Source organism: Ovis canadensis, chromosome 15 (assembly GCF_042477335.2).
Source record: "Ovis canadensis isolate MfBH-ARS-UI-01 breed Bighorn chromosome 15, ARS-UI_OviCan_v2, whole genome shotgun sequence".
Lineage (NCBI taxonomy): Eukaryota > Metazoa > Chordata > Mammalia > Artiodactyla > Bovidae > Ovis > Ovis canadensis.
The window spans coordinates 89,015,126-89,042,085 of NC_091259.1; the positions used below are offsets into that span (position 1 = coordinate 89,015,126).

The window sequence follows — 26,960 nt, forward strand, 5'->3', positions numbered from 1 at the left end:
GGTGATATTGGAACCTACTTCAGAGTTCTTGTGAGAGTTGAATAGAATAATCATGACAAGCAGTTCACACAATGTGGGTGTTCAGTGCAATCTTGATGAGTACCATCTATAATCTTATAATTAAGCTAGAATGATGGAGCCTATTGGTTTAGAAAAGGTTGGTGACAACATGCAGGGCTTTAAGGTGTGGATGGGTTTTTAACTACTGTAGTTTTATTTTTGATTTCTACTTTTTTCATATACTATGTCCACTTGGACCTTTCTTTTATTTAATTAATTTACAGTGTTTCCCAGTCTGTATTCCTGTCTTGTATTACTGGCTTTCTCAACGACTCTACGCAAGAACCCAGGGATCTGCAAGACTTCTTTTGTTTAAGTAGTTTTTTTAGTTTGATACCCATTTTAGCTTGTGTTGACTGGCTCCTATCTTAGACTCATTCTTAGAGTCATCACTGTCAACTTTTAGCTGGATTGCAGATACTGAGGGTTGAAAATTCGTGTCTGTGGTGTTGACTTTAACCTCGCAGATTGCTCAAGAGCCAGACAAATGTTTTAAGTCAATTAATTTGTACATTAAGTCTTTGAGAGGGCATGCATTTTCTGGTAACTACTCTGCTGCTGATGCTGCTAAGTCGCTCCAGTCATGTCCGACTCTGTGTGACCCCAGAGACGGCAGCCCACCAGGCTCCCCCATCCCTGGGGTTCTCCAGGCAATAACACTGGAGTGGGTTGCCATTTCCTTCTCCAATGCATGAAAGTGAAAAGTGAAAGTGAAGTCGCTCAGTCATGTCCAACTCCTAGCGACCCCATGGACCGCAGCCCACCAGGCTCCTCTGTCCATGGGATTTTCCAGGCAAGAGTACTGGAGTGGGGAGCCATTGCCTTATCTGCTGGTAACTACTACTTGTTACCATTTTCTTCCTGGCCCTTCCGCACATTCCTTCATGTGTCTGAATTGATTGTATTTGTGTATAAACACATCACTCAAATCATAGTATAAGCTATAATTTCTTGTTTAGCTTTGCTGTGTTTTACGATGACAGGTAAATTCTTATTGGGCCCAAATGGACAATCCAGTAAAATAATGGCTTCTTAAAATTAATAATTTAGTCACATGCACACAATTCTTGTCACCACATTAGAGAACATAAGCACACATTCTAGTATTAGAATGTGGGCATATTTGAGAGCCATTATTTAGACTGCTACAATGGGAATGAAAAAAGTATATAATAGATAAATTATCTATAGAATTAGAGATTATTGTATCTGAGGTGTCTTCATAGATCATGTGGCCAAATTCCTAGTTGTGTCTATTAATAAACAGATGTACAGAAAGGAGCATTAACTTGTCCAAAGTCATATATGTAGAATGAATCCATTCGCAAATCACGTTTATGGGGATCAGTGACAGCTCTGACATAATGCTTATGTGCTAGTTTCTCTCTCAGCTAGACAGAAACCAGACAAGACAGACAAGTGGGCAGGCAGATAGATAGAAATATAGAGGACAGATGGGTGGATGACTGGGTGATGGATGGATGGATGGATAGATAGGAGATTAGACAGGAGAAGGAGAGTTTGTGCATACATACTCCTATCCATATACGTATGAGCTCCTAAGATCCCCTGGAGGAGGGCATGGCATAGAAAAGCAACATGCGTTTATGACCCATTCAAACAGAGCATCATTTAATCTAGGTTTTTGCTCGGTCTCTGAGGGAAAGCAGCTTGACATATCCTAAATTTTACTGTACTACATCCTGACTGAAATATTTTTACATTCAAATACTAGATCCATATGATGACTTTGGAAAAGTATTCAAAGAGCCAGAGATGAGCTCAGAAACTCATAAAATATGTGCCTGCTTCTACATGAATTGCATTTTTCACTAAGAATGAATATTGAATATAGGCGCTTGCCATGTTCTTTGAGAAAAGGAAAAGGCAATCTTGAAATATGAATCTGAAGTCAGAAATCACCCTCAAAATTATTTGGGGAGATTGTCACGATCTGCTTCAAAAGTTCCAATGTCCCTGAATCATAAAGAAATGAAGAAAAGATAATTAATATGGAGCTAGGAAGCTTGAGTTCAAGTCTCACATCTAGTGGGTTTTTCTGAGTATTTGGAAGAATTATTTACCTTCTGCCAAGTTCAGCCTTTTTATTTAAGACATTAAAAAAAGAAATAATAAAGTTGTCACTCCCACATACTTTGCAGTATTTTGCCTATAAAGAGCAAACGAGAGTTGGTCTATAAAAGACCTTAGACCTCTTCCTTTCAACAATAATGAATACAGTTTTTTACCATAGGGCTTTTCCCCTGCTGTCTTTAAAGACTCTCTATAAGTAGCTGAAGGAAAGGCCAATGTGTTGACTAAAATGTATTAGCTTTCACTGATGAACAAATGGCCTCTGCTCAGAGTCTAGCCCTTAAAAACCAATGCCATGTGGTGCCATCATAAGATTTGAGACTAATAAATGGGAGCCAGGAGAAAATTATAAAGGTACATTGCTCTTGGGGGAGCAGGTGTCCTATGAGAGCAGTCAATTTTTCTTTCCTCACTTATCTGGGGAAGAAACAATTCAACTGCCCACAGGGACATAGCTTGGTATGTTGAGGAGCACATGGATGCATTTTTCAGCAACTCATGTCACCCTCCTCCCAATATTTTACTAAGATGTAATTTATGTACATGAACAGCAGATTCAATCCATTTAATCTATTGTGACTGTTGAGACTTGAACTATCAGTTCAGTTCAGTTCAGTCGCTCAGTCGTGTCTGACTCTTTGTGATCCCATGAGTTGCAGCACGCCAGGCCTCCCTGTCCATCACCAACTCCCATGTCCATCGAGTCGGTGGTGCCATCCAGCCATCTCATCCTCTGTCGTCCCCTTCTCCTCCTGCCCCCAATCCCTCCCAGCATCAGAGTCTTTTCCAATGAGTCAACTCTTTGCATGAGGTGCCAAAGTATTGGAGTTTCAGCTTTAGCATCAGTCCTTCCAATAAACACCCAGGGCTGATCTCCTTCAGAATGGACTGGTTGGATCTCCTTGCAGTCCAAGGGACCCTCAAGAGTCTTCTCCAACACCACAGTTCAAAAGCATCAATTCTTCGGCACTCAGCCTTCTTCACAGTCCTACTCTCACATCCATACATGACCACAGGAAAAACCATAGCCTTGACTAGACGGACCTTAGTCGGCAAAGTAATGTCTCTGCTTTTGAATATGCTATCTAGGTTGGTCATAACTTTTCTTCCAAAGAGTAAGCGTCTTTTAATTTCATGGCTGCAGTCACCATCTGCAGTGATTTTGGAGGCCAGAAATATAAAGTCTGACATTGTTTCCACTATTTCCCATGAAGTGATGGGACCAGATGCCAAGATCTTCGTTTTCTGAATGTTGAGCTTTAAGCCAACTTTTTCACTCTCCACTTTGACTTTCATCAAGAGGCTTTTTAGTTCCTCTTCACTTTCTGCCTTAAGGGTGGTGTCATCTGCATATCTGAGGTTATTGATATTTCTCCCGGCAATCTTGATTCCAGCTTGTGTTTCTTCTAGCCCAGCGTTTCTCATGATGTACTCTGCATATAAGTTAAATAAGCAGGGTGACAATATACAGCCTTGACGGACTCCTTTTCCTATTCGGAACCAGTCTGTTGTTCCCTGTCCAGTTCTAACTGTTGCTTCCTGACCTGCATACAGGTTTCTCAAGAGGCAGGTCAGGTGGTCTGGTATTCCCATCTCTCTCAGAATTTTCCACACTTTATTGTGATCCACAGAGTCAAAGGCTTTGGCATAGTGAGTAAAGCAGAAATAGATGTTTTTCTGGAACTCTCTTGCTTTTTCCATGATCCAGCGGATGTTGGCAATTTGATCTCTGGTTCCTCTGCTCAGTTGTGTCCAATTCTTTGTGACCCCATGGACTGCAGCACACCAGGCTTCCCTGTCCATCACTGGCTCCTGGAGCTTGCTCAAACTCATGTCTATTGAGTCAGTTATACCATCCAACCATCTCTTCCTCTGTCGTCTCCTTCTCCTCCTGCCTTCAATCTTTCCCAGCATCAGAGTCTCTACTAAAATTTTATTTTGTTTTTATGGACAAAACATTTTCCTTTTTTAAAAATATTCTAGCCAAAGATTAGACTACTGCAAGTGTTAGGAGACTGACAAACAATATCTTGATTTCTTTTATGGGTTTGCAGTGAACACACAGATATGGCACAGGGATAAGAAAGATGGGAATTAAATCAACTTTAATACTGATAATTTAAAATTTTGGTTTAGGTCTCTAGGAAGATGGGCTTCTTCAGATCTGGAACTACCCTCTTGTATAGGCTAGTGGCACCCTGTCTACAAACCGATGGCAATCAGTTTGTCTGTGTAGAGTATCAGCTCTTACAATGAGGGCTTATTTTTTGATGCTAGAATATGTGAAGTCTATGTATGAACCATATAATTTCTCTGGTGGCAGGCATCAGTAGTTGGCAGATAGAGGCAGAATGATAAATCCCTCGGATTCTTCATCTTTCAGGTACTAAAGCTCTGAGGCATGTCTATACAGTCTTCAAGTGACCCCTGGTGTAACTGAGCCCTAGTTGTCCACACAGGTAACACACTCGCTCAAGATGCCTGTATTGGCCAAGTTTCTGTTCCTGATTCACTTGCTTGCTACCCAATCAGTGCTTTCTTCTGTTAACTGTAAAATACAACTATTTGAAATGAAATCCCCCCTCTCCTTTTTTTAGCCACATTACTCAGCTTGCGGGATCTTAGTTCCCCAACCAGGGGTTGAACCTGGGACCTCAGCAGTGAAAGTGCAGGGTCCTAACCGCTGGACCCTCAGGGAATTTCCTGAAATCAAATCCTTGACCCTGGGTCTGCTTATGGAAAATCTAACCCACTATTTATCCTAGGATTAGTGGTCTCTCCTTTGTTGGGCAGTTTCTCTCCCATTACTTTTTCTACATAAACAAAGCAGGATAGAAGATCAAAAGACGCCTTTGCTGCAGATAAGAATGAAGAAAAAGAAAGAACACATTAGGCTCTACTCCTCTTCCAAATTCCCCAGTCTGATGAACTGACCTCTTACCTCCTGCCGAAGCACTTTCACTGAACTTCTGCACCTGTGGATAGTATGTTGACTTTTGACCTTTGTATCTCTGATAATGTTTGATTTTGCCATCACATTCAAATAGTAGTTTATCTGGCTGTAGAAATCTAGATTGATATTTATTTTGTCCTATTTTTTTAAAAGCTATCAGGCCACTGAATAATCACTTCAATTTTTTTTGAAATAAGAAAACTGATTTAAGACAATTACTGTTATTACTATGCTGTGTCTCCCTCTGCAACGGGTGAATTTTTTGTGTCTCCTCTCAGTTCTTATGCCGAAGCCCTAATACGCAGTGCCATGGCATCTGGAGATGCAGCACCGAGAGGCATCGACAGTTAGATTTGATCGTGAAGGTGGGGAGTTAATAAGCTGGGGACTAAACGCCTTTATTTAGACAGCATATTCAAAAGCAGAGACATTACTTTGCCAACAAAGGTCCGTCTAGTCAAGGCTATGGTTTTTCCTGTGGTCATGTATGGATGTGAGAGTTGGACTGTGAAGAAGGCTGAGTGCTGAAGAATTGATGCTTTTGAACTGTGGTGTTGGAGAAGACTCTTGAGAGTCCCTTGGACTGCAAGGAGATCCAACCAGTCCATTCTGAAGGAGATCAGCCCTGGGATTTCTTTGGAAGGAATGATGCTAAAGCTGAAACTCCAGTACTTTGGCCACCTCATGCAAAGAGTTGACTCATTGGAAAAGACTCTGATGCTGGGAGGGATTGGGGGCAGGAGGAGAAGGGGACGACCGAGGATGAGATGGCTGGATGGCTTCACAGACTCGATGGACGTGAGTCTGAGTGAACTCCGGGAGTTGTTGATGGACAGGGATGCCTGGCGTGCTGCGATTCATGGGGTCACAAAGAGTCAGACACGACTGAGCAACTGAACTGAACTGAATTGAAATGCGCTTAAAAAGAAAGGAAGAGACATTAAGAGCTCTCTCTCTTCACCATGTGAGGATATAGCAAGAAGTTAGCCATCTGCAAGACTAAAAAGATGTTCTTGTCAGATATAAATTGACCAGCTACTCGATCTTGGACTTCTCAGCTTTTTGAAGCACAAGAGATAAGTGTTTATTGTGTAATCTTTGGTATTTTATTATAGTGGTCTTAACTAGGTATTTTCTCTAGCATCTAAAAAGTTTGATCTTTGTACTTATTTTTAATTTAATTTAAAAATAAAAATTATATAAATGTAAGGTATAAAACACAAAGATTTATTCTACATATAGTGAAATGATTATAGCAGTCAACATTACTAACACATCCTTATCCTACATTTATTGTAGGACTACATTTAACTGTCATTTATTATATTTTTCAACTCCAAATCTATTGGTTCCATTATAATGTCTTGTTGATATTCTCTATTTGTTGAAAAAGCATTCTCAATATTCCTTTAAACTTTTATTCTATATTTAATTAAATTCTTTAAGGATATTTAAGACAATTGATTTAAAATCTTTCACTAGTAAGTCCAACGTCTGTGCTTCTGTTAATTTCTATTTTTATGTACATGCAACATACTTTCGTGTTTTTTAAATGTCTTTTTTTTTTGGTTGAAAACTGGACTTTTGGAATATTATAGTGTGGTAACTCCAGAGATCAGAATCTTTCTCTTCCCAGGGTTGTTACGTTGTTGTCGCTGCTTGCTGTGGGTTGTAATCCTTTCACAGAGAGTTTTCTACACTATTTTTTTTAAGAGTGTATACTTTGTTATGTGAGGTTTCAGAAGCCTCTGTTCCTTTGCCTTGAGGTCAGTTATGGGTTTGACATATACAAATTTTATTTTTTGGGGGCTCCAAAATCACTGCAGATGGTGACTGCTGTCATGAAATTAAAAGACTGTTGCTTCTTGGAAGAAAAGCTATGACCAACCTAGACAGCATATTAAAAAAGCAGAGACATTACTTTGCCGAGAAAGGTGTATCTAGTCAAAGCTATGGTTTTTCCAGTGGTCATGTATGGATGTGAGAGTTGGACTATAAAGAAAGCTGAGCTCCGAAGAACTGATGTTTTTGAACTGTGGTGTTGGAGAAGACTCTTGAGAGTCCCTTGGAGATCCAAGGGAGATCCAACCAGTCCATCCGAAAGGAGATCAGTCCTGGGTGTTCATTGAAAGAACTGATGTTGAAGCTGAAACTCCAATACTTTGGCCACCAGGTGTGAAGAGCTGACTCATTGGAAAAGACCCTGATGCTGGGCAAGATTGAAAGTGGGAGGAGAAGGGGACGACAGAGGATGAGATTGGTTGGATGGCATCACCAACTAGATGGACATGAGTTTGAGCAAGCTCTGGGAGTTGGTGATGGACAGGGAAGCCTGGCATGCTGCAGTTCATGGGGTCGCAAAGAGCTGGACATGACTGAGTGAGTGAACTGACTGAAACTGCATGGTTAAGTCATGATTTTTATGATTTAGTGTTTGTTAATTGCTCTAAACGTTTGAACGTTTTTCAGAGTTAGGATGAAAATTTGATTCTGGAGATTTCTGCTTGCTCTCTTGGCATTTCTGTGGAATTCCTTAATCTGCCGTTTTCCTGCCTTATCTCTTTAAAGAACACTGGCTATTGCATTTAGGACCCACCGAATAATCTGGGTTAATTTCCCATGTCAATGCTGTTAACTTAATCACAACTGCAAAGTGTTTGTCACAGAAGATAGCTGTATTAGTCAGCGTGGACTTCCGTAACTGCATGCCACAGACTGGGTGACTTAACAACAGACACTGCCTTTCTTACATTACTGGAGGCTGGGAATTGCAAGATCAAAGTGCTGGGCAATTCAATTCCTGGTGAGGAATTGCTTTGTGGCTTGCAGATGCCAGTCTTTTCACTGCGCCCCCACATGGTAGAGAAAGAGAACTCTGATACTTTTCCCTCTACTTATAAGGCAGAAGTTCTATCGGATTAGCCAATTGTTATGACCTTATATAATTTCACTACCTCTTTGTCATCCCTGTCTCCAAAACAGTCACATTAAGGGCTATATCTTCACTATGTTAAATTTGGGGAGGATGGACATGATTCAGTCATAACAGTAGCCATATAAAGGTCCAAGATACTAGGGACTCATTTCTTTGGAGACATTATTCAGCCTCTCACAGATCTGCTTCTCAGTATGCTGCTATGTCCATTACAGTTTGCTTTGTGAAAAAGAGCGCTTCTGAATGTGGTCACTAAAAGACGTCTGTTAATGAAAGCGTCATCATCCACAGCAGCAAACTGAGCTAGAAAATTGAGCCTCCTCAGTCTGTCAGGAGAAGAGACAGCTAGTGTATCATACATACGCTTTCACCCACCCTGACATGATGCATTTTTCCAAAGTCCATTTTCTACAATTAGTAAATATCTCTGCTGAGTTGCAATGGAGCAGTCACATGTGAGGGAAAGCTAATCAGATGTTTGAGCACCAATATATTTGTGAAAATTCCTATACCGATTTTTGAGAATAAGTAAAGAGTAATATTTAACCTTAGGGAACACCTGATATTCCTGGAAATTGCACCCTCCTTGGTATAGATGCTATCTCATGATCTTCCTAACAATCCTTTGACATTTATATACTATTATCTCCCTCTTTACAGATGAGAAACTGGAGTTTGGAGGAGTTAAGTAAATTACTTAAATTTAGGGTGATGCCATCTCCATGCATAGAACAAATGCGTGACCACTAGATTTGCTGCACTAAAATCAGTGTGATGTCTTTTGGTGGAGTGTGAGATCAGAGGCAAGAGGACAGACGAAATCATGGATCTAATTCCTTTGTTGAAAAAAAATTCCTAAGACAGAGCTGTGGTGGTAAGGCAAATGTGGATTTTAAAGAGGATTTTCTGAGATTTCTTTGAGACATCTTTGTGAAAGAGCAAGAAAAGATATGAGACAAGAGTTAAATTTTAAAACACAATAAAACTTTGAGCCCTGGGAAAGATATGAAACTAGCGGAATGCATTGCAGGTGAGAACCAGCTGGTTGAACAAAGTCGGAAAACTATTTGACGTTCTTTTTAAATTATGCATATATTTACTGTATGGCCAAGCTATCTTTCTCACAGGTATTTACTTAAATGAAATAAAAACTTATATTTGTGGAAAAACTCTTTAGGGTATATGTGTTGCTGCTGCTGCTCCTAAGTCGCTTCAGTCGTGTCCGACTCTGCGACCCCAGAGACGGCAGCTCACCAGGCTCCCCCATCCCCGGGATTCTCCAGACAAGAACACTGGAGTGGACTGCCATTTCCCTCTCCAATGCATGAAAATGAAAAGCGAAAGCGAAGTCGCTCAGTCGTGTCCGACTCTCCGTGACCCCATGGACTGCAGCCTACCAGGCTCCTCTGTCCATAGGGCCTTTTATATGTGTAGATCAGCTTTATTCATAATCACCAAACACTAAACCAACATAACGCTCCTCAACTGAGTAACAAACAATCTGTAATGTCAAAAGAATGGGGTACTGCTAAAAAATTATACACAGAAAACAATTACGTAGTTTCCAGGGGCAGTGGCTAGGAGAAGGAGTGGACCGCAAAGAACCATGGGTTTCATTTACATGGTAGAAGTGTTCTATAAATGGTTAGATAGCTATACATATTTAAATTATTGGAATAATACACACAAATTTGTGGATTTTGCAGTTTTGCAATTATGCATTTAAAGAAAAAAAAAAAAGAACAGCAAATAATACCAAAATATGCATGCACGCTCATATGCAATTGGTCCCCACAGGGTGTTCAGTTACTTCTTCTCTGGGAAGTTGGGGTGAGGAGCAGTAGATGGTCCCATAGGGGCACCCGTGGAGAGCTCCATGTCTCTACAATTCACTCCTGGTTCCCTTACACCAGCCCCTGAAATACCAACACCACTCCAAGCAACCTCAATTTAGAGGGACTTGACTGCGTGCCAAGCTCCTTGGTCAGCGTACACTCACCGAATGTTAATCATTGTCCTTGCACACAGGTCTTCCTCCTACCTGAGGAATTGCTATAAGCCGACATTATTGCCAAGGAAATCACCTCAAGATAAAATTTATGTTGAATAACTTTAAAATGGTAACCCTCTCTACTGAGTTTTTCAGTACACTTTCCCTTATTTGCTATTTACAGACACAATTCTGTAAGCTACGGGAGGAGTAATTTCACAATGCTTATTTTACAAACTAGGAGAAAGTGATACCTTCAAGAGCACAGCAAGAACTAATGGTGGATTTGGGACTTGAATCTGGGTTCTTGGGGCCCTGTTAGTCCTGGTTCCTGGGTCCTTGTTAGTGTTTCATCCTTGATCTTTCACTGTCTTAAAGTACTTGGCATTTTTTGACCACTACCTACAGTTCAGCTTCTTTATCATTATTTAGGCATTATTTCATGGCTGAATTTCTGATTTCACACTCACTATTCAGGATTGACTGTCCCTTCTCTTCAAGGAGTGAGATAATTATTCCATAAACACCATTAGTGAAAAGTGTAATTCATGCAAAAACAATGGGAAGCGTATACATACTATGAGTTTTTTGAGCATAGAAATGATGTTTCGAACCTTTTTTCCAAGATAGTGATTTGAGATTGGAGTCTTAATATCAAAATTTCCACTGGTGAGAAATTTAGTGGTACTTATGTACCCTCCTGTTGCTTCCCTAAAGAAGATGAATAAAAAATAAGACAGATGGTGCTCTGATTGAGCAGGTAGTGATATTTTTTTCTTGTTCATTAACAGTTGGTCTCTTATTAAAGTTAAAAAAAGGATAAGTGTGAAGGGATTATTCTTTAAACTACACAGAGAACAAAAGGAAATAAATAAATTAGCATGATCTAACAGCAATTTAACCTTTTACCATCCTTATATTTATTGGTACTTTTATATGTGTTGACAGTGAGGTGACTAAAAGCTCCTGGATTTTGATTATTTGAAAATTAGGCTTCAGTCTTGAATCTTTTAGACTATCAATAGAATTGTAGAATATCATATAATCTCTCAAATCTCTAACTCCTTTAATAGCAAAATAAAATAATAGTACTACACATTGTACACACACACACACCCAGCAGCACACACGTACTCACACACACATTCACATGTAGAGTTCTGAATATTAGATCAGGATAATTTGGAAGTAGAAATTGTTAATGATAATGCATTTAAATTTCTTTGCAATTTCTTTTTTGTGTGTCACTTTCCCCCTTTATTTCTCACTGCTACAGTACCTCTCATAATTCCCAAACAGCATCGATGGAGACCAAGATGGAAGTGACACAGGCCCTCCTCCTTTGACTAAGAGTGCCCCAGAGCTGTAGAGCCTCCTGTTTATCATGCTTGCTATCATTTACCTCATCAGTGTGATTGAAACCTGGGAATGGTCACATTGCCTCTCTTGGACTCTTGTCTGCGCAATCCTGGGCACTTTTTCTTGTAACCTGTCTCTGGCGAACTCTGCTTCCTCCTCAGCTGTCACTCCCATAGTAAAGGCTGGATTACTCACTGGAGACAAGATCGTCTCCTACAACGCCCGTGCTGCTCAAATATTCTTCTCTGTAGCCTTTGCAAGTGTGGAGCCTTGCCTTCTGGCCTCAGCGGTTTATGACCGCTACTCAGCAGTAGGCAAGCCCTGGAATAACACACCGCCAGGACAACACCTGTGTGTGCACATCTGACCGTGGGACCCCATGTTTGCAGGTTTCCGAATGCCTCTTTCCATGCTGGGGACATAATCGGTCCTTCTTTATGCAAGTCCCACGTAGCCCATCAGGCTGTGACGTTCCAGGTGTCCTGGCGCTCTCTAGGTCTGATCAGCACATTAATGAAGCGGTTCTTGTTTCCATCATGAGCTTTAATGTCTCTTTTGCTCTTCTGATTATATTGATTTCCTATCTATTTATTTGTAAATATCTTGAAGAGGCACTCAGCTCAGGGGCATCAAAAGGCTTTGTCCACCTGCACTTCCCACCGCACTGCTGTCTCCATCTTCTACAGGACCGTCATCTTCACGGACTTACAGCTCAGCTCCAGGCACTCCACGGACCAAGACAAAGTGGCTTCTGTGTTCTGTTCTGTGCTCATCCCCATGCTGACCTCTGTGGGGTATAGTCTGGGGAACATGGAGGTCAAGGATGCGTTCAAGACAGTCACTGAGAAGGCAACATTTTCTACAGATTCTACCATTGCAGTGTGTCCAGTGTGTGCTCAGTTGCTCAGTCATGTCCAGCTCTTTGTGGTCCCATGGGCTGCAGCCCACCAGGCTCCTCTGCCCACAGAATTTTCCAGGCAAGAATACTGGAGTGGGTTGCCATTTCCTAAGACGGGATCTTCCTAACCCAGAGATGGAACTCACATCTATGTTTCTTGCATTGGCAGGTGGGTTCTTTATCACTAGTGCCACCTGGGAAGCCCAGTAAGTACAGTAACCTTTATTAATTCCTCTCAGATTTTCACCATGCAATGAGTTATTTTTTTAAGCACCACACTGCATTTAAATTCCTGAGATGACATCCTTATCTTTTCAAAAGTCTGATTTTGGTAAAAAGAAAACATATTCAGAAATTCAGTATCTGAATGAAGATAGCTAAGGAAAAGCATTAGAAAATTTGGGACCTGTTTGTCAAAACTTACTTCTGATATTTGATTCATTGTGTGGTAAAGTACTAATTATGTACTGATATATTTGATTTGTCATTATTATGGGCACGTACACACTGGAATGGGAAATTTGTCAGAGGTAAACGGAGCATGGCTAGTTTTTGATAAAAATAATTTAAATTGTTAGTTGAGATATTCAGTATAAAATTGTGTCTAATAGCAGTTATTTCTTTTGTGAAATAACTGTTTTAATATTCTGATTAGAAGGAAAAATTATAGTCTTTTAAATGAAAGCATCTATTCTTTCGGCACATTTTGCTGAGAGATACATAAATATCATATCTTAAATGAATCAGTATTTCTGTCTTGACTGAGTCATTTTTGTTAAATCAACATGTTGCCATCATAATTTTTAAAAAGATAAAATAATCATCCAAACTCTATAGCTTGGTTCTCTCTGCGTGTTCTACACGCTGTGGGTTTGGACATGCTGTTTGCTGTTTATTTGCTCAGTCGTGTCCGACTCTTGGCTACCCCATGGACTAAAACCCTCCAGTTCTCCTCTGTCCATAGGATTCTCCAGCAAGAATACTGGAGTGGGCTGCAATTTCTTTCTCTAGTGGATTTGGACATACTGCTACTGCTAAGTCACTTCAGTCGTGTCCGACTCTGTGTGACCCCATAGATGGCAGCCCACCAGGCTGCCCCGTCCCTGGGATTCTCCAGGCAAGAACACTGGAGTTGGTTGCCGTTTCCTTCTCCATATGCCTAGTCCAAATGAGAGCTTTCCAGGTGGCTCTAGTTCTAAAGAACCAGACTGCCAATGCAGGAGATATAAGAGACATGGGTTCGATCCCTGGATCAGGAAGATTCTCTGGAGAGGGCATGGCAGCCCAGTCCACTATTCTTGCCCGGAGAATCCCATGGACCGAGGAGCCTGGTAGGCTACAGTCCATGGGGTTGCAAAGAGCTGGGCAGGACTGAGCGACTTCACTTTCACTTTCACAATGCCTTAAGGGAGATAATGGAAGCCTGGTGTGTGCCTCACCCCAGAGCCTGTCCTCCACGCACAATGCTACGCCGTCCTCTCAGAGTCGCCTCTGCTGATGGACATGCCCTCGTTGATCCAGTTCCTCTACACATGTTCTGTGCACTTATCTTTTACTTCAATGTGAATCCTTGACAAGGTGAAGTTGAAAATTTTGTTAAATTAAATTTGATCTAAATATACTTAAAGCCAATCAACCCTGAATATTTATTGAAAGGACTGATGTTGAAGCTCCAATACATTGGCCACCTGATGCGGAGAGCTGACTCATTTGAAAAGACCCTGATGCTGGGAAAGATTATGGGCAGGGGGAGAAGGGGACGACAGAGGATGAGATGGTTGGATGGCATCACCGACTCAATGGACATGAGTTTGAGCAAGCTCTGGGAGACGGTGAAGGACAGGGAAGCCTGGTGTGTTGCAGTCAGACACGACTGAGAGCTGAACAGCAATGCAGATCAGTCTTAGGAACCACGCAATGTAGATTCAAGGGTTGTCTTGGGTCCAAGGCATGGCTTGGCTATTAATACTCTTTATTTTATTCATTTTCTTATTTTGCATTGAAGTACAGTTGATTTGCAATATTGTATTAGTTTGGGGTACACAACAGTGATTCAGTCGGTCTCCAGATCATACTCAATCTAAAGTTATAAAATATGGGCTCTGTTCCGTGCGCTCTGTGTTATATCCTAGTTCATGCTTCTTAATCTCCTTCCTCTCCCTTGCCCCTTTTCCTTGGCTTCTCCGCACTAGTAACCAATAGTTTGGTCTCGCATTTGTGAGTCTGTTTCAGTTTTGTTACATTCATTTATTTGTTTTACTGTTTTATTCCACTTGTAATTGAAAATGTGCAGCATTTGTCTTTCTTGTCTTTCTTTCTCTGACTTATTTTACTTAGCATAATACCCTCTAGGCCCATCCATGTTATAGTAAATGGCAAGTTTTAATTCTCTTTATGGCCGAACAAACCAAACCAAATAAAAGCAAATACACAAGTAGAACAATAGAATAGTGGCTTCTAGAGGTGAAGAGGGCTAGGGGCTGGGTGAAGTGGTTAAAGGAAGTAAGCTGTATGGTGATGAGTAGAAACTAGACTTTCAGGGATGAATGCACTGTACTGTATACAGAAGTGGAAATATAACATTGTACACATGAGACTTGGGATTTCCCTGGTGGTTCCAGTGGTAAAGAATCCATCTGCCAGTGCACGAGATATGGGTGCAATCCCTGGGTCAAGAAGAGCCCCTGGAGAAGGAAATAGCAACCAACTCTAGTATCTTGCCTGGGAAATCCCATGTACAGAGGAGCCTGGTGGGCCATATAGTCCATGGGGTTGCAAGAGCTGGACATGACCTAGCAACTAAACAGTAACAACAATGATATGAAACTTAGATAATGCTATAAACCACTTAAAGGGAATTAGTAAGCAGCATTAGCTTATTTTAAAGCAACTGCAAACAGAAAAATATACAATGTTATTGCTGTCTCAGTGCATTTTTTAAAAAAGATGAATGTTGCTAGTCATGGATGAAAAAATTTAAAAATTATTATATTATTTTTTCCTCCATTTTTCTTGTACTGTGGCTATTGTATCCTTTTGAAAACTGTGATGTGAAAATTCAGCTTAATAAAATGACTCAATCAAGACAATTATTAATTCACTTAAGATGGTATGTTTATACATCTGTCAGTAAACTACACCAACAAAATAAGCACATAGTTTCATCAAAAGTTCATTATTTTTTTCTCAGACTAAGACTTTTAGAACAGATATTCAGCTAAAGAAAGTAATATTAGATATAAATTTATATTTTAATCCACTAAGTCACTATTCACATTATTTTTAATAAAAACAAGCCCTCTCCATCTGTCTCCTGCCATTTTCTTCTCCTGCGTGCATGTGGGTCTACAGGGCACAGGCATGCATGTCTATTCACGGGCTGCTTGTTTTCCGGCTTTACCTGTATGCTGGAGCGCATGCGGGACATGGAAAGGTCCTTAACAAGCCTTTTGACAAGCAGAACCAAAATATTTTATGCTTCTCTTTGGCCATCTTCATTTAGTTGTTGCATTTCTGAACACAATGTTTCCTTATTCTAGACAATATACTTTAGAAAAAAATAAGGGTGTTATCCAGGACTTAATTTCTGCATGTGACTCAGTGCATGGGAAAAATCTGAGCAGAGTAAACTGGATCATTATGTATTCTGAAATGTTAAAATGACAATCTTAGAGACAATCTTGCCTTCGCAATCCTCTTCTTGAAAGCACTCTTGACCTCCTTGTTGCTCAGACTATAGACCAAAGGGTTCAGCATGGGGATGATCACAGTATAGAACACGGACGCAATTTTGTCAGTGTCCATGGAATGACTGTAGCTGGGCTGTGAGTACATCGTGATGACTGCACCATAGAGGATGGAGACTGCTGCGAGGTGGGAGGCACAGGTGGATAAAGCCTTCTGGTATCCTGCAGAGGAGTGCCTCTCCAGACCGGTGATAAATATGAATACGTAGGATATTAAGATAACCAGGAGAGCAAAGAAGATGTTGAAACTGCCGACATAAACAAGAGCCATCTCACCAACATGCCTATCTGAGCAAGAGAGAACCATGCCTGCTGGAACATCACAGAAAAAGTGGTGGGCCACCTTGGCCCTACAGAAAGAGAGACTGAAGGGGATTCCAACATGGATGCAGGCATTCAGGAAGCCACAGACACAGGGGCCTGCAGACAGACCAGCACACACGCTTGTCGTTATAGTTGCAGCTTCAGGCATTGGCTGAGATGTTGATTCTCCTGAGAAAATGTTCTGACCATTCAATTCACAGTAGATTTTTACTATTCACTGTCGTATGGAGACCCTTTTCTATTTATAACTATATTCTTATTTGTGTGTTTCTTTCATGTTTGTCTTCTCCACTCAACTTAGGCACAGTAGACTAGTAAGACTAATATTGGAGTTTTGAATGAATATGTCTTCCTAGACTCCAGACTGTGGCTGATACTCACTTGGCATCAAGAAATAGTTGAATGAATGGATAATTCTTAACAGTGGTGTAAAGATTTAAGGAATGAAGGGTTGGAGTAAGTCTGGGATCCATTTTGCTTGTTTAATGTTGCAGCCTGTGTCTCTATACTCCCATGTTTATGTCCAATATGTGCCCTAGATGTAATGATGTAACTTGATTTTTACCAATGTGTTGTTAAGTCGCTAAGCTGCATCTGACTCTTGCAACCCCATGGACTGTAGCCGGCTACGCTCCTCTATCTATGAAATTTCCCAGGCAAAAACAGTGGAGTAGGTTGCCATTTCCTTCTTGAGGGGGTTTTCCTGACCCAGGGATTGAACCTGCTTCTTCTGCTTTGCAGTTGAATTCTTTACCGCTGAGCCAACAGGGAAGCCCTTTTAGCAATGTACCAATAGCTTAATTTTTTTATAGATGTTTTACAGAATAGTTTTAGGTTCAGAGCTGTATTTAGCAGGAGGTAGAGAGATTTCCTGGAGAAGGCAATGGCATCCCACTCCAGTGCTCTTGCCTGGAAAATCCCATGGACAGAGGAGCCTGGAAGGCTGCAGACCATGGGGTCGCTGAGGGTCGGACATGACTTTCACTTTCACTTTTCACTTTCATGCATTGGAGAAGGAAATGGCAACCCACTCCAGTGTTCTTGCCTGGAGAATCCCAGGGACAGCAGAGCCTGGTGGGCTGCTGTCTATGGGGTTACACAGAGTTGGACACGACTGAAGCGACTTAGCAGCGGAGAGATTTCCTATCACGCCCGGCTCACACAGTAGAGAGCACTAATACCATCATTAAAACCACTTGCTATAATTTTTTGACATGATGGATATTCTTTAATGCACAGTGATGGCTTTCCTCCCAATGATACAGATTTCCAAGTTAGTGAGAACAAATAGTTTCCAATTTTCAAGCTAATTGTGAATCCCAAAGTTCATTGCTTCTGGCAGGATGATATTAGTGCTTTCCTTTTAACCCATCTATTACAGTACAGTGATGCAGACCAATAATCCTGATGACAGTTTCGATTTAGGGAATGGGTGTTTTTATTTTCTCTTATTAGGGTTTTATTCTGGGAGGATGTGAAAATGTAAAGTGCTGAGGAAGAGGCCTTGCGACCTATGCTGAAGCCACATCGCCTTCTTTTAGATTCTAGCAATTTACTTGAAATTTGGAACTGTGATCCCGTGTTTTTTGTTTTCTATGGGATGATTTTTCCCACACTGTTTCTTTGTCATTTTTAGGCCGGGGTGATGTGTTAACTTTCCCTTAGAAAGCATTCTGTCCAGTCAGATATCTTCTTGTCTCTCTTATTTTTCCATGTACAATTGCTTGTTTATCTTATACATAATGTTACATATATATGCATATACACAAAATTATCAGTTCAGTTCAGTCGCTCAGTCGTGTCCGACTCTTTGCAACCCCATGAATCGCAGCACGCCAGGCCTCCTGGTTCATCACCATCTCCCGGAGTTCCCTTAGACTCACGTCCATCGAGTCCATGATGCCATCCAGCCATCTCATCCTTGGTCATCCCCTTCTCCTCCTGCCCTCAATCACTCCCAGCATCAGAGTCTTTTCCAATGAGTCAACTCTTTGCATGAGGTGGCCAAAGTACTGGAGCTTCAGCTTTAGCATCATTCCTTCCAAAGAAATCTCAGGGTTGATTTCCTTCAGAATGGACTGGTTGGATCTCCTTGCAGTTCAAGGGACTCTCAAGAGTCTCCAACACCACAGTTCAAAAGCATCAATTCTTCAGCACTCAGCCTTCTTCACAGCCCAACTCTCACATCCATACATGACCACAGGAAAAACCATAGCCTTGACTAGACGGACCTTAGTCGGCAAAGTAATGTCTCTGCTTTTGAATATGCTATCTAGGTTGGTCATAACTTTTCTTCCAAAGAGTAAGCGTCTTTTAATTTCATGGCTGCAATCAACATCTGCAATGATTTTGGAGCCCCCCAAAATAAAGTCTGACACTGTTTCCACTGTTTCCCCATCTATTTCCCATGAAGTGATGGGACCAGATGCCATGATCTTTGTCTTCTGAATGTTGAGCTTTAAGCCAACTTTTTCACTCTCCTCTTTCACTTTTATCAAGAGGCTTTTTAGCTCCTCTTCACTTTCTGCCACAAGGGTGGTGTCATCTGCATATCTGAGGTGATTGATATTTCTCCTGGCAATCTTGATTCCAGCTTGTGTTTCTTCCAGTCCAGCGTTTCTCATGATGTACTCTGCATAGAAGTTAAATAAGCAGGGTGACAATATACAGCCTTGACGTACTCCTTTTCCTATTTGGAACCAGTCTGTTGTTCCATGTCCAGTTCTAACTGTTGCTTCCTTACCTGCATACAGATTTCTCAAGAGGCAGGTTAGGTGGTCTGGTATTCTCATCTCTTTCAGAATTTTCCACTGTTTATTGTGATCCACACAGTCAAAGGCTTTGGCATAGTCAATAAAGCAGAAATAGATGTTTTTCTGGAACTCTCTTGCTTTTTCCATGATCCAGCAGATGTTGGCAATTTGATCTCTGGTTCCTCTGCCTTTTCTAAAACCAGCTTGAACATCAGGAAGTTCATGGTTCACGTATTGCTGAAGCCTGGCTTGGAGAATTTTGAGCATTACTTTACTAGCATGTGAGATGAGTGCAATTGTGAGGTAGTTTGAGCATTCTTTGGCATTACCTTTCTTTGGGATTGGAATGAAAACTGACCTTTTCCAGTCCTGTGGCCACTGCTGAGTTTTCCAAATTTGATGGCATCTTGAGTGCAGGACTTTCACAGCATCATCTTTCAGGATTTGAAACAGCTCAACTGGAAATCCATCACCTCCACTAGCTTTTTTCGTAGTGATGCTTTCTAAGGCCCACTTGACTTCACATTCCAAGATGTCTGGCTCTAGATGAGTGATCACATCATCATGATTATATGGGTCATGAAGATCTTTTTTTGTACAGTTCTTCCGTGTATTCTTGCCACCTCTTCTTAATATCTTCTGCTTCTGTTAGGTCCATACCATTTCTGTCCTTTATCAAGCCCATCTTTGCATGAACTATTCCCTTGGTATCTCTAATTTTCTTGAAGAGATCTCTAGTCTTTCCCATTCTGTTGTTTTCCTCTATTTCTTTGCATTGATCGCTGAAGAAGGCTTTCTTATCTCTTCTTGCTATTCTTTGGAACTCTGCATTCAGATGCTTATATATATATATATAGCTATATAAATATATGTTTTTCTATATATATTCATAGGCTTAGGTTATTTCCTTGTTTGCTGCCTATCTTCTTCACTAAGCTTAAGCATTGCTTAAGCCTGTGCAAGAATGGTTTAATTTTGCATGGGTATAGAGTCCCATGTCTCACAGTTATAGTTTATATCCATCTGGGATTAATGAGCTGATATTTCTTCTCATTGTACAAATACTTAAGGTGAATTAAGTGAACTGTTAAGTCCATGGGTCCACTGTGTCTTGTTTAATGACAGAACCTGTGTCTCTGTCCCCCAGTATTTATGTCAAATTGCAGCTCTGGAGGTCATGCTATGATTGAATTAGTGCAACTTCAGGAAGAATTGAGGGCAGGAGGAGAAGGGGACGCCAGAGGATGAGATGGTTGGATGGCATCACCGACTCAATAGACATGAGTCTGAGCAAACTCCGGAAAGCCTGGCATTCTGCAGCCATGGGGTCATAAAGTGTCAGACACGGCTTTGCAACTAATAAACAACAACAAAGAGAATTATTGCAAATAGTGAACACACGCTCACGATCTCCCTCAACAGGCAGAGCTGGACCCTCGCAGACAGGTCAGTCACCTGTTCCCTAGTTAGGTGAGATAATGAGGTCTGTAGCCCTCATAGGGTATTTGTCCTCTGAGAATTCCATGTCTACACAACTCCCTCCTGGTTCCCACATCACTCTAATTGTCCTCATATTAGAAAGTGCAGCCCAAGAATCAGAGTTCCTTTGGCCATTTATTTTTCTTTTGATTTGTTAATGGTTGTCCAGTAGCAACAATGGCCTTCCCCCCAACTGTGGTATTGCTAAGAGCAGTAACAATGTCCAGGGAAAAACAATCTTAAATAACTTGATTGTGATGACCACCCCTTACCAAGTATGAAGTATTGTAGGGATTTTCTTATCATAGCAGTAGTCTTCAGGCAAGATGTTGTTGGGACTGCCTTTTTATTATTTCTATTTTATAGATAAAGATACGGAAGCTCAAAGAGGTTAAGTGACTTATTTAGGAAGAGTAAGGACCAGACCCAGGAGTAGAACTCTTGTTCACTGCTTCCAAGGCTAAAACCACTTTTTTCCCTCCAATTTCTTCCTGCAGCTAGGGAACTTTAAACCTTTTGGTCAAACACTAAAGAAAAGCATCACAACAGAATGTTTACTTGCTTTCATTAGCTGAGTTTCTGATTTGAGGTCAACTCACGTATGAAGGTGCTGGATTTGCATGTTGTATTGTTCAGGCAGTCAGGTAAGCCTACAAATCAACTGGATGAAATCTCCTGTGTGCATAAATTTGCATAAATAGATATAGTCAGGAAAATGTATTAAGGAAGCCATTTATCCCTTGATTTATTCAGAGCTGGGGCTTAAGTTCTCTGAATATTTCTTTTATCTGTTTTATACAATTGAAAGTTTTTGCCTAAACACTATAGAGGTCGTATTAGAACTTCTATATATTTATGTTGTATATTTCATATATTTATATCTGTATATTTACAAAGTATATTTATCATGGGACACTGAAAAAAGCACAGGAAGACCGTGAGTTTCTGCTTGGCTGAGTATAAGTTTGCTTGACTTTGAACAAGTTATTTAAACTGTTCCAATCTCAATTTTCCCTTTTAGGGAATGTGATCATAGTAGTTATCTTGACTAACAAGCTTTAGCTTTATTTTTCCTCCAGGAGAGTGTTGTACTAAAACCTAAGACTTCCCATGTGGAGGAGAAACTGGGTGGGGAGTTTTATATTGATTCCTAGAACAAATTTTGTTTCCAGGATTTGGGAAGTTTGTATCTACACTATTACTTAAGTGAGCAGTATTTAAGGAATCAACAGGAAATCCTAGTCATCCTGCTCTGTGTAAATGACTCTCATACCACCAGCTGCAGGAGTGACCTTTGCCCAGAAATCTTCGTGCTCCGGTCATGACCCTCGCCTGTTTAATCACCTTCCAACCCCTATTTTCACCTTGAGACCGGAGGACTCACCTCATTGTTACATTCATTGCCGTCACTCAGCACGAAGCTCAGGGTTGCCATACCAGCCCTCAGCTCCTACGAAATCATGCCCACACACCTCTGTGTCTCTCCTTTACTGATCCCAGCTCCACTCCTGCCCAACTTCTGATATCATTCCACTCTGGAATTTACAGTCAGCCATCAGCATAACCCGATACACACTTAACTTTTCCTTCAAAAGTTCTCTACCTCCCTTGTGTAACCAAAATCTCTCTGTGTCCTGGGACAGGTCAGCTATCTATCTCAGGAGGCAGTAACCTCCTCTCCCATATTCCTTTGCTACTAAATCTCTTTATTTTTTAGACCTTAAAGCAATCTAATATTAGTCTGTCTAAATGCTTTCTTTGATACTTTTAAGAACTTTTATGTATCTATTTATCTTTGGCTGTGCTGGGTCTTCCTTGCTGTGTGGCTTTCTCCAGCTGTGGTGAGCAGGGGCTACTCCAGTTGCAGTTCAAGGGTATCTTGTTGAGGAGGTGTCTCTTGCTGCAGAGCATGTGCTCTAGGGGGCTCTGGCTTCAGTACTGTGGCACTTGGGCTCGGTACTGTGGCTCCTAGGTTCTAGAGCACAGGCTCTGCAGTTGGGGTACTTGGGCTTAGTTGCTCAGCAACATGTGGGATCTTTCTGGATCAGGGGTTAAACTCGTGTCTCCTGCATTGACAGGCAGGTTTTTTTTGTTGTTGTTGTTGTTACCACTGACTCACCAGGGAAGCACCCTTTGGTGTTTTAATGTGTTGGATTTAATATTACATATGTATGCTGAGCCATCAGAAATTTCCAAGAGATTTCATGGTGGTGGTTTAGCTGCTAAGTTGTGTCTGACTCTTGTAACACTGTGGTTTGTAGCCCACCAGGTTCCTCTGTCCAAGGGATTTCCCAGGCAAGAATACTGGAGTTGGGTTGCCATTTCCTTCTCCAGGGTATTTTCCTGACCCAGGGATCAAACCCAGGTCTTTGGCATTGCAGGAGATTTCCTGCATTGCAGGTGGATTCTTTACCAACTGAGCCACTAGGGAAGCCTGCTGCTACTGCTGCTAAGTCGCTTCAGTCGTGTCCGACTCTGTGCGACCCCATAGATGGCAGCCCACAAGGCTCCCCTGTCCCTGGGATTTTCCAGGCAAGAACACTGGAGTGGGTTGCCATTTCCTTCTCCAATGCATGAAAGTGAAAAGTGAAAGTGAAGTCGCTCAGTCGTGTCTGACTCTGTGACCCCATGGACTGCAGCCTACCAGGCTCCTCCATCCATGGGATTTTCCAGGCAAGAGTACTGGAGTGGTTTGCCATTGCCTTCTCCAGGGAAGCCTAAGAAAGTTAAAATTAATCTAATTTGAGACATCCTCTCTCTAGGAGGAGAAGGGGATGACAGAGGATGAGATTATTGGATGGCATCACCGACTTAATGGATATGAGCTTGAGCAGACTCCAGGAGTTGGTGGTGGACAGGGAAGCTTGGCGTGCTGCAGTCCATGGAGTCACAAAGAGTCAGACACAACTGAGTGACTGAACTGAACTGAACTGAACTGAGGTATCTGGCCATCTGTTCTGAGCTCCAGACTTCTGTATCAGAGCTGTTGATATAATACTTTTACTTGGATGGCCAAAAGGAATCTCAAACTTAATAAGATTTCCTTTTCTCTTTTTCCCAAGTAACTGCTCCTTTCCCATCATTCTTTTAAAAACAGCAGTCAGCACTGATCCCTCTCTCTACTGTCAATATGCAATGTATCAGTAAATCCAGTCAGCTCTACTTTTGAAATATATCCAAAATTGAACAACTTTTTATTATCTCTCTCACTACGACCTTGGTCTAAGCCATCATCTTCTCTTACCTGGAATAATATAATAGCCTATAATTTCTTTTGCAACTTTCATCTTTATCTTGCTAAATACAAGTACCTACAGACCTACCAGAGTGATTCTGTTCAAAGAATTCAGATTAGGTCATGTTGGGTTCAAATCCTATCATGCTTTCCAATCTCTTTCAGAATAAAAGTTTAACAACTTAAAGTAGTGTGTGAAAGCACTTTAGCTTCACACTGCTGCACTTCTCTCACCTTCCAACTACAGCCTTATTGATTTTCTTGCCGTTCCTGGAACAGTCTTGAATGCAGAAGATCCCAGAGCCATGTATTTTCTGTTTCCTCTGCCTGGGTTACAGGCTCCCTTTGTGGCTCAGAGGATAAAGAATCTGCCTGCAGTGCAGGAGACCTGGGTTTGATCCCTGGGTTGGGAAGATCCGCTGGAGAAGGGAAAGGCTACCTACTCCAGTATTCTTGGGCTTCCCTTTTGGCTCAGCTGGTAAAGAATCTGCCTGCAATGCAGGAGACCTGCGTTTGATCCCTGGGTTGGGAAAATCCCCTGGAAAAGGGATGGCACCCACTCCAGGACTCTTGCCTGGAGAATTCCAGGGACAGAGGAGCCTGACAGACTGCAGTCCATGGGGTTGCAAAGACAGGGACAGGACTGAGTGACATTTTCATTTTCATTGCCTGGGCTGTGCCCTTCCCCCTAGTATACTCAAGTCCTGCTCCCCTACTCCGTTCAGGCATTTGCTAAAAACTCTCATTTTTGTGAATGAGTCTATCCCAGACCACCATATTTAAAATTATATAGTAGAAGGAATTTGTAGGGAAAACAAATGTCATGAATGATGTTATCAGTCCTTTGATTTCACCCTTATTGGCAAGTCATATTATAGGTCATCCACCTCTCCAATACAGATAGATCAAACCTGTTGTTTGAATTATAATATCTAACAACTTACATAGTTTGAGTTTGCATTACCAACCTAGTTGGCTGCTGGGAAAAATTGATGGGATAATTGATAGCCAAGTGATCTTGCATGCCACCAGAAAAGAAATTAATCAGTTCTGTACATGGTGATGCTGGAAGCTGCATCTTTTAATATGGCTATAACATGAGTCCAGATCAGGAACATTTGAATGCAGAAGTTAAAAGCTGCATAAATTTAGTAAAAATTAAAAGCTTTGTTTTATAGATGTCTTTATTCCATGGGCACAAATTTCTATTGTTTTCCACTATGGGGTAAATTATATACCCTATTTACTGTACAGTGTAGTGAGAACATTTTAGGACAACACTGTTCTTGACACAATGGAAAGCCAAAAAAAGTAAGCTGAAGTAAAATTAATCCAATTTCATATGTATTTTACTAAGTTTAGTTTAAATAATAATTTTTGTTTTTGTTTTGGAAACTTTGAATTGGGAGCCAGAGCTGTTCTAGTTAGCAACCAACGTGATGAAATAGCATAAATTCTTTCTTTTCTTGTCTTTGCCTTAATTTAGTCTTCTAGAAAGTTAAGATGGAGAAGGAAATGGCAACCCATTCCAGTATTCTTGCCTGGAGAATCCCATGGACAGAGGAGCCTGTGGGCTAATGTTGATGGGGTCACAAAGAGTTGGACACAACTGAGTGACAAATGAAGTTAGGAGGTTGGGATGCATTATCCCCAAATCCTTTTAACTGGGATACTGTATGACCTTTAAATAACTTATAATTTTAGCTGTTGTGGTCAGGCTTTAAATCTAAACACTCCTGGAAACAAGTTATTTTAATACTGAAATAAAGCACAGTGATCATGCAAATTGATTTCAATGGAGCCTTCCTTTCATTTATTATTTTTATTCTATTTTCCCATTGCTACAGCGCAGCCACACAGTTCCCAGCTGATCTCCATGGAAAACACTACGGAGGTGACTGAGTTCGTCCTGGCGGGGTTACCCGATGACCCGGAAGTGCAGACCCTGCTCTTCACCACTTTCTCTCTCGTCTACCTCCTCACCCTGGTTGGGAACCTGGGGGTGGCCGAGCCGATCCTGCTGGCCTCTCGTCTCCACACGCCCATGGACTTCTCTCTCAGCCAGCTCTCGCTGGTGGGCGTTGGTTCCTCCTCAGCGGTCACTCCCAAAGCGACGGCTGGACTCCTCACAGGAGACAAAACCGGTTCCTACGAGGCGTGTGCCTCCCGGTTCTTCTTCTTCGTGGCCTTCATCACCGCAGGAAGTCTCCTCTCGGCCGCCACGGCTCGTGCCCGCCTCGCAGCCGCGTGCAAAGCCCTGCCCTGCGCCCCCGCCGCGCCGACCGACCGGGGCGTGCGCGCGTGCTCGCCGGCTGCCTGCGCGGCGGCTCCCCGGCCGCCTCCGTGCGCACCGGGGCGTCTCAGGCTCTCCTTCCCGAGGCCAGCGCGGCCAGGCGCTTCTTCTGAGACGCTCCTCCCCTGCCGGCTCGCTCGTGCTCAGACAGCTACGCCAGTGAGATGGTTCCTTTCTTTGCGGTGGGTTTCAGCGGCCTCTTTTCTGTTCTGGTCATCTTCGTCTCCTGCCTGTTTATATTTGTCACCATTCTGAGGATGCGCTCTTCTCAAGGGCGCCGGGAGGCCTCTCCGCCTGCGCTGCCCACCTCACCGCCGTCGCCACCTTCCGCGGGACCGGCATCTTCGTGTGCTTACAGCCCAGCTCCAGCCACTCCCTGGGCTCAGACCAAGTGGCGTCCGTGTTCCACGCCACGGTCATCCCCGTGCTGAACCCACTGGTCTACGGCCTGAGGATCAAGGTCAAGAGTGCCTTCAAGACGGCTGTGGGGAAGGCAAAGTCTTCTATGGGATTCATACTTGAAAAACCTTGAATGTACAGTAAGGCACTGTCCATCCACTTTGGATTCATCTGAGAAAAATCTTTAACTGTTTATTTCCAATTTTCTAATTTCTTATAGTAGTTTCTCCAACTGTTAAGTCTACAAAGCAAAATCTTAAAAAAAAAATAAGACCTAGGAGTAATAGGTTAAAGAAAATCACTCATGAACATGGAGTTCATATTACAGAAATTCTTAATAAGCATGTTCACCCACACTCTTACAAAAACATGTACGTTTACATGCATGTTAGCATATGCACACATGCATGTCATTCATGAGAAACTCATGAAACCCAAACAA

The 26,960-nt window shown here is 41.8% G+C and overlaps 1 protein-coding gene and 2 pseudogenes across 1 annotated transcript; 2 read left to right on the plus strand and 1 right to left on the minus strand.

The window, feature by feature from the left end:
* The first annotated feature begins 130 nt into the window (after window positions 1–130).
* LOC138420256 (olfactory receptor 5B2-like) lies at window positions 131–12,670 on the plus strand (annotated as a pseudogene).
* A 3,273-nt stretch (window positions 12,671–15,943) lies between these two features.
* Window positions 15,944–22,026, minus strand: LOC138420257 (olfactory receptor 5B3-like). Its single transcript, XM_069553366.1, has 2 exons — window positions 21,976–22,026; window positions 15,944–16,540 (listed from the first exon to the last, which is right to left on the minus strand). The coding sequence occupies exons 1-2, from the start codon at window positions 22,024–22,026 to the stop codon at window positions 15,944–15,946; spliced, it is 648 nt and encodes a 215-aa protein (XP_069409467.1).
* A 3,642-nt stretch (window positions 22,027–25,668) lies between these two features.
* Window positions 25,669–26,748, plus strand: LOC138420909 (olfactory receptor 5B12-like; annotated as a pseudogene).
* Window positions 26,749–26,960: the final 212 nt, after the last annotated feature.